Source organism: Alosa sapidissima, chromosome 8 (assembly GCF_018492685.1).
Source record: "Alosa sapidissima isolate fAloSap1 chromosome 8, fAloSap1.pri, whole genome shotgun sequence".
NCBI classification, from domain to species: domain Eukaryota; kingdom Metazoa; phylum Chordata; class Actinopteri; order Clupeiformes; family Clupeidae; genus Alosa; species Alosa sapidissima.
Window position 1 is genome coordinate 12,693,523 of NC_055964.1, and position 7,916 is coordinate 12,701,438.

The following is a 7,916-nucleotide window of genomic DNA, read 5'->3' on the forward strand; positions in this document are numbered from 1 at the left end:
GGCAATGATTCCATGCAAAGGCTTGGGCTTCAGGGCCCCCTGACCCCTTGGGCCCCTGGGCCTGGGCCTGGTAGGCCCATGCAGTAATCCATCCCTGATGCTACCAGTATGCAAAATGTCTCTTTCATTGATTCAGAAACATGGCACTAAGGATGGTAGGCTACAGAGAGGTTCTGTTGAGGTCTATCCTGTAGCATGCTATGGGTACTGTGGTCCCAGCAGTATTGCTCTTTGAAAATGCCTGCTATCTTGCCTCTAACAGAACTCAATGAATTCCTGGGGCCGAGATAGTATGCAATGTTCAGCTTGCTTCCCTGAACACAGTTGAATATGATTGCCTTGGGGTAAAGGTCCTATTTACCATATATAATTATGTAATAATTTGCTTTGATGTTTTTTTTTGTGGCTGTTTTTCTTCTTGGGGAAATTTCATCATAATTAGATGATACCAAATGCTGAACATGATAGCTGTGTGACCTGAGCACCCGCAAGTTAGCTGTCTTTGTTCAATGTATATATTGCATTATAATTCATGACATGTTTTTAATTAGGTACTCCCTGGTGGGATGGAGAGAGAGAGAGAGATTTTAGGTAGCACATTAAAGCTGGTTCAGAGTCATTCATCCAAAAAGGGTGAAGGGTGAATAAGTAGTTGAATTCTCTGATCAACGAAGGCTATACAGAGTTCTGGAATAATTGGAACAGTTAAGTCGCAGTACCTGGTTTACATCAGCGGAAACACGGCCGCTTTCCCCGAGGCTAAACGGTGCCCTAGGAAATGTACTATAGGTCCCACCCAGCTGGATTTTGCGCTGCTTTGTATTGGCAGTGGCTGCACGTGTGGGGAGGAGCAAGGTTTGTCTTTATCAGTGAGACAGCGCCCCTGTTCGAGCGCCGTGGTGACCACCTCTCACCGTTCTTCACTTGCTGTTTGTACACAGTGAGCTCGCTTGATCAGGACTCGCACGGATTCGCTCCATCACCGCCACGCGTACCACTGCGGTAAAGAGGGAAGAGGAGCCCGGGCATAGTGTCAACTTCAAGCGTTCCGCGCACTGCTGCGCACTATCTGTGTCTCTGGAAAAAAAGAGAGAAAATCACAGGATTAACGATCAGCACTCCAGGAGATAATCACTAATCACTGTTGCTTTAGTGCGAGGAGGGAGGAAGTTTTTCCGTTGCTTCTCGTACGGGTAACCTTGGCACTCAAGCCCGCAACAACTGCGAGGATGGGACCGTTTCTCGTCTCCATCGCTCTTTTCCTGAGCGTTGCTGTCCCGAATGCAGCTAAAGGTAAGACGCTTGGCACAAGCTTTGACGATTCTTTGGGTGACGGCTTGTAAGCCTTACTGCGCTTGTTAAAAAACAAAACAAAAAACATTCATACAACTAGGAGCAGAACCATAGAACTCCCTAGGGAGGGTACAACCAGAGCACCTTTGTAGTTCCACCTGTGATTGTTCGTTTTGAAAGTTCGTTTTTTCTGTATCTCATAAGGTGCATACGAATATTTATCTTAAAATGTATAAGCCTAAGTTTGACTAATTTACTCGTAAATTATTTCAGAGCGTTTGCCTACAGGATCTGGAACACAGGGGAGTTCGGGCTTGTCAGTAGAGGATTTTGTGGCATAGGTTGTGATTATGGAATAAGACCGTGATTTATAAGATCGTTGGTTGATGTACAATTTTGAGGAATTATTTTGTTTCCAGCATATCACAGCAAATCACAATATTCAATGTGCAGGGAGCAAAGCAAACTATGCGGTTGAGAAAACCATTGGCAACCGAGCGTAACAATGTGATGTAATATGTAGGCTATAAACTTGCTGTCATTTACCCTACAAGGTAGATGTGTCTATGGTAAAATATTACGGATCTATAGTCTCTCTCTCCCTCACTCCACATCTCTCTCTCTCTCTCTCTCTCTCTCTCTCTCTTTCTTTCTCTTATCTCTCTGAAGAGACTTCATCTCCTCACACTTCCACTATGGACGTTCAGTGCAAATCATGAATCTAACATTGGATCAAAAATGGGGGATAACTAAGATGAAGGGTAGCCTAAGACAGATTTTTTATGATGTTGTGTTGGTTAAGACATAAGGACGATTTGGACAGCCTGAGATGTAATGTGAAGCATACTTAGAGTTGGGAAAAGAGTGAATGATATAAGTAGTCCTCCAAGTGAGTCTAGGAGGCAGCACAAGTGTAGCTAAGATAAAAAAATATACGAGTTCAGCGATTTGGAGATGATATAGGCTACATTTGGTATCATGGCGTGTTTTGAGAGGATTCACAGAAATAACTCTTGAACACTTTTATGATGACAATAATGACAATAATGTTACTATTTAATGGATTTGCACTCACTCAGAATTCTTAATGTTAAAGGTGGGCCTAAACAAATGGGAACAAAATTGGAAAACATGATTGGGGATGAAAGCTTGAATGAGATGGTTTTAGGCTATAGACAAGAAAATGGCAATCGTTCACCTCATACCCCTATCCCACACACACCACTGGTTTAGTGGCAGTTGGCTTGCTTTGGCTGTGCGATCCATGGAAAAATGGGACACATATTCCCCTGTCCAGCTCCCTCCATCTCTTGAGTGCATCTCTCCAGCCTTCTCTCTCTCTCTCTCTCCCTCTTGCATCTGTGCTCCTGCAGGGCTGCCTGTACCGTGTGCTATAATTGTACCAACACTTGACTGCTGAGCCTCCATCCGTTTGACTTTGCCTTCGCCGCTATACAAGACGTAATGCTTCCTCTTAGCATAATGAAACCAGAGCTATGATACCTTGGGGCCCAGGCGTTTCAGGGCATGGAGAGTGAGTTAAATAGTCAGTGGGGCTTCTTCAATTAATTATAGCATCCTGAGGTTTCTCCAAATCTTTTCATCACACTCCAAGGTGTGAGGAAAAGCACCCAGAAAATAGTTGAGCACTTAGAGCTTTTTCCAACCCATTTCAATTGGTGCAAAGATTGTTTCATGATCTTTGTTCCTTTCTGTCTCAGTGATGGGCAGAGTGTAGGAGACATAGATGTTGATTTAGAGCTTATGATTAATTGCCATAATGATTTCATTTTTCTGTCCACATGCAATAGGTTCTAAGGGGTCTTAGCTACGAGTAGTTACGGGAAATTTATTGTGTCGGAAGAGTCCAGAAATCATTGCACATTCTTCTTAGTCATTGAAATCCCTTGTGTGGTTTTCCAAACACACTCACGTCCTGTGCACTTGAGAGCTGTAAACTGTTGCAATCTGAATCACAAACGAGTCTCCATGCAGCCACACAGTGCATATTCTGTAGTATTCACGATCCAGTATGTGATGGCCAGCTTCCAGTTAAATTGCGGCATACCACACGCTGTACTTCTGAATAATGTCATAACATATTGCCTATTATGAGCTTCATAGTGCACTAATACCACCAAAACTTCCAATGCTTCTTAGCAGACAGCTGTTAACAAATACTCTGCTGGGGAACAACATTTGACAATTGCCCTTAAACATCTACCTCCTGGTGAAAACTGCTGGCATTGGGGTGCAATACATCACATCTGGGGTTGCTGCTGAGATCTGAGGCACCAGTGAGTGCTCGACTAGCAGTCGGTCGGGTAGGGGGACCTTGGAAGAGAGCAATGACAAGTTAATAGACTGATCCATAAAACACTAAAGGCACTTTCTTTTTGTGTGTGTGTGTCTCTCCTCTCATGGGATGTCTTGTTCTTGTTCTTTTTCATCTTTATGTTTGGCTTGTTAATGGAGGAGCTGCTGCCATTTACAGTTATATTTAGAGAGAGTGACATGTTTGCTGAAGGCGTGGGCTTCATTAAGACTAATGTCTGTTGTATCCAGTTGGACATGGATGCTGAAATCATTTGTTCTCTTTATGTGTATGCAGATGGTATTGACATGTGCATTTGTTTGTGTGTGTTACTGAATGTGCTTGTGTGTGTGTGTGTGTGTGTGTGTGTGTGTGTGTGTGTGTGTGTGTGTGTGTGTGTGTGTGTGTGTGTGTTTGCAAGTGTTTGCAAGTGTTTGCAAGTGTTTATTTGTGTACATTTCACACTTTGAATCTAGTTTCCCAAGAAGTTCTAATACATTTTCAAAGCCATTCCAAGCCAACCTAGTAAAAATGAAATACAATTCTCAGAGCCATACTGAAGTGAAAATTACTCTATGGTGTCAAATCATTCTGTGTACTTCAGAAATGCACTTGCAACATTAACTACAGAGGCGTTGCAGAATGTCGCAGAAGACCTTTGCTGTTTGCACACTAAAAACCCTTTGTTGTGTTTGTGCTTGTTTAGCAATGATGTTTTTGGGTGTCATGGCTGTGATATTCGTAACGTGCCCCCCCCATATCAGTCTTTCTCAAAGTTAATAACAATAACCAAATGTGTTTATTTGAGCTAACAGATGCTGATTTGAGGCATCATCCAAGCTTGTTTTGGCTTCAGGTCATGTTGGAAAACATTGCATTCCAAATCGCTTTTAGTATGTGTGTGTGTGTGTGTGTGTGTGTGTGTGTGTGTGTGTGTATGTGTGTGTGTGCGTGTGTGCATGTGTTTTAGATGCCCAATAGCCCCATGCTATGGCTATGTTTTCAGAAGACGACGAATTCCCGAGGGAGGTCGGTGCAACTCCCTATGCTACATCCTCTGACTATCCAATAAAAACACTTTGATAGAATAATATTTTGGATGCTAAATGCAAACATAATGTGAGTGACAGGCCCATTTACTGAAACTGCCTGTGATTTATTGCCTGGATTGGCTAGGCCCTGAAATGTAAGTGGGTTTCAGGGCTATTGTCCAGCAGTGTGTGTAACCTGAACATAAATGCTGGCGAGCAGGTCTCACTTTTACTTTCAGGCCTCCCACGGTAGAAGGCACGCTGGGTGATTTGTGGATTGTTTGGTATGGGCTGTTTGTTAACAGTGGGCGTTATTGACTTTGGCTGATGATTTAGTCAGGCAGATTGCATCTTTAGATAAATGGACACGGTAAAGTGTTGGAAAAGAAACCGCATATCACATACTTCAGGCCCTGAAACGAGATCAGAGAGGGATCTGAAGCTCTATTCAACCAGTATGTAACCTGATCAGAGATCTAATGTAGTAAATATTATCTAGATAATTCATTAGATGAACAATATTGATACTGTAGTGAAATGGCTACTAGACAACTAAGCTTTGCTTCACTGTGATAATGGACCCCCCATCCCCCTACGCACACACACACACACACACACACACACACACACACACACACACACACACACACACATCCATCCGTATTCCATATCCATGTGTTATGTCATTTTAAAATATGAATGATTTTATTAGGGTTTAATTGGAAGCTTCAGTCAAGTATATGGTTAGATATTTCAAACCATTGTTGCAATGTAGGAAAGGTCAACTGCAATGTCGAGGTGACATTTTGAGATGGGTGACCTTTGGGCCCTCGGTTAATAGCACACATTTAAATCAGTGGACAGAGGTTGATGGCCATGGTCTCACTCTCTGCGATGACAGAGAGGATGCTGCACTCTCATTGGTGGATGGCCCATTGAGGGCGTGCAGCGTCAGGAACACTTATAAAAGTGGGATTAATCTTCTGCTATTGACCTCTCTTTCTGATATCATGCTATTGCTTCATTGTTCTTTTTCAACTTTGATGAGTTTAATTGCACTTTCCACAGCCCCGGCTAGGGCCATTTAATCATGTTAATATGGGGAGATCAATCTATCATTCATGTGTTGTGACAGGTTAATGACTGCTGTGGCACTATATGTCCTTGTGGCGAGCCTGTTTGTGTTGCTTCTCTGTCGGTTTCCCGGTGTCAAACATGGCACTGGTTCAAGTGTTTTCTGTGCACATATTTATGCTGCGTAGATTATGCACAAAATGGATCTTTTGACAAGGACAAATCAATGGTCCATCAGCCATCTTCAATAATCCTTTTGAAGTTATTAAAATTGCAGTAAACACGTTCAGTTCAACTAAACTGTTTTTTTATTTGCTAGATTCTACACTAGTAACCTCCATGACAAATGTTGATGTTCAGAGCTGTAGACAGAACTTGTCAGAATGTGAATTTGCTGTGGAGAATGTGAAATAGGCAAAATACTCAATCCCTGTCCAGTCCTTCAGTGAGGTTCTATCACCCAGGCTGGATGTACAGTAGATCTCTCTCTCTCTCTCTCTCTCTCTCTCTCTCTCTTTCTCATTTTTCTAAAACCGTGTGTACACAGGTGCCTGCTAAAGGATGTTCTAGTATAGCTATTTCTAAGGCACACTCTGTAGAAGTCTGGCTAAGGGTTGTGATCCTCATAGTAGACAGAGCTGGTGCAGTTGCAACATACGTGAGTAGACGGTGGAAAGTCTTTAAGCGTGACCTCTCCTAAGGCGTTGAAGCATCCGATGGGTTCACAGCCGGTTAGACTCACACAGGGTGAGTGTTTGTAAGTTGATATAGCAAGCACCAGCACTCCCACATATGTCTTCTAAGGTAAGAGTCATCTGAGGCAAAATAACTCCCTGTCAGTACATAGGAGTTCACCAGAGGAGAGCATTGGCAAATCCATTGTTTTTTTTTTCTTTTCTTTTTTGTCTTTCTTCTCCCTTCCTCTTTTCTTTTTGTTTTCCATATCACATGGTTCCTCTGAGCTTCAAGGGGATCTTTGTTCTGTATTGTGAATTGTCTGTGCTCTTGGAGACTCTTCTGCCTTGTTTAAGCAATGAAAAAATACATCCGAAAAAAAGCATTCCCTGTAGAGTCACGGTTCACTTAGCGGTTACTGTCAATAAATAAACTTCTCAATGTTTCTCAGGACATTAATCTGGTAACATGACAGTCTGAAAACTATGTATCCTTATAAAGGGCTTTCCAAAAGTGGTAGATTTGCTGCACAGGGTCACAGTGCATGCCTCCCCCCCATCCCCCCGGCCCCCGGAAAAGCACATCTACAGGGAGACACTCAAGGTCATCTTGGGTAGATTAGGTTGCTATGTGACTTAATCCCAAGTAATGTATCTAAAACACTGTCAAGATTGATTGTAACCTCCCAAACAGTAGCCTAACGTACCACTAAGGCTACTCATTACTGCGTGTAAAATATTGGTCATTATCACTTTTCATAGCTTACATTTGGTGCTAGCATGTTGTGGATATGTTTACCTGCTTATATACACAATCTCCCTAGTAAGTTTTTGTAACTTCTCAGACTGGCAATCAGCTATGATTTTGCTGGTGGTTTCTCTGCTTAATTCTTACCCTTTCTCTGGTGAGATTTCATTTTGCCATTTACATTGGAATACAATGATCCTATTTGTAAATGGATGAACCAAGACAGTCATTGTGGATAGGACCCTTTTGGCATACCGTGCATCCTTCAACACTGCCATCTACTGCCATATGGCAGCTCTAAGAGAATGGAATGCTTGGTTTAAAATGCAACCTTGGTTCCATGACTGGTGGACTGCCAAATTGTGTGGTCACTTGGATTGGCACGAGGGGCTTCAGCGGATGAAAGGATATGCCCAGCAGCCTGTAGAAACCGCCTCACATCATTGTTTAGGGCAATGCCACCTGATGCCAATTACTGCCACGTGGCACTTTTCCATTAGTCATACAAGGAGGGTTACATTTGTGGCCAGCCATTATTCTTTGCCCACAGTTTTTGTACAGTCATCTTCCATTACTTTCATACATTTTGTTATTCAGTGTTTCCATCCGTCTCTCAGCTTGGCTAAAAGAGGGGGCACTTCTCTGGGTGATGAACCTGGGTATTTTGAGGAACAGATGGCGCAGGAAGTAGAAACAAGGCCAGTCCAAGGCCAGTGTGCATTCATTCAGAACCTCTAAAAAGTGTTGGACCCCTACCATATTTTTCACTCATTTTATTTTTA

General features: G+C 42.7%; 1 protein-coding gene across 3 annotated transcripts in view; it reads left to right on the top strand.

The window, feature by feature from the left end:
• Window positions 1–901: 901 nt before the first annotated feature.
• Window positions 902–7,916, top strand: part of edil3a (EGF-like repeats and discoidin I-like domains 3a) — a 127,169-nt gene continuing 120,154 nt past the window's right edge. For all 3 annotated transcript variants that reach the window (XM_042101733.1, XM_042101734.1, XM_042101735.1), the window contains exon 1: window positions 902–1,293. In XM_042101733.1, the coding sequence (XP_041957667.1) occupies window positions 1,230–1,293 (64 nt within the window). In that variant the 5' untranslated portion in view covers window positions 902–1,229. The remainder of the gene's footprint in view (window positions 1,294–7,916) is intronic.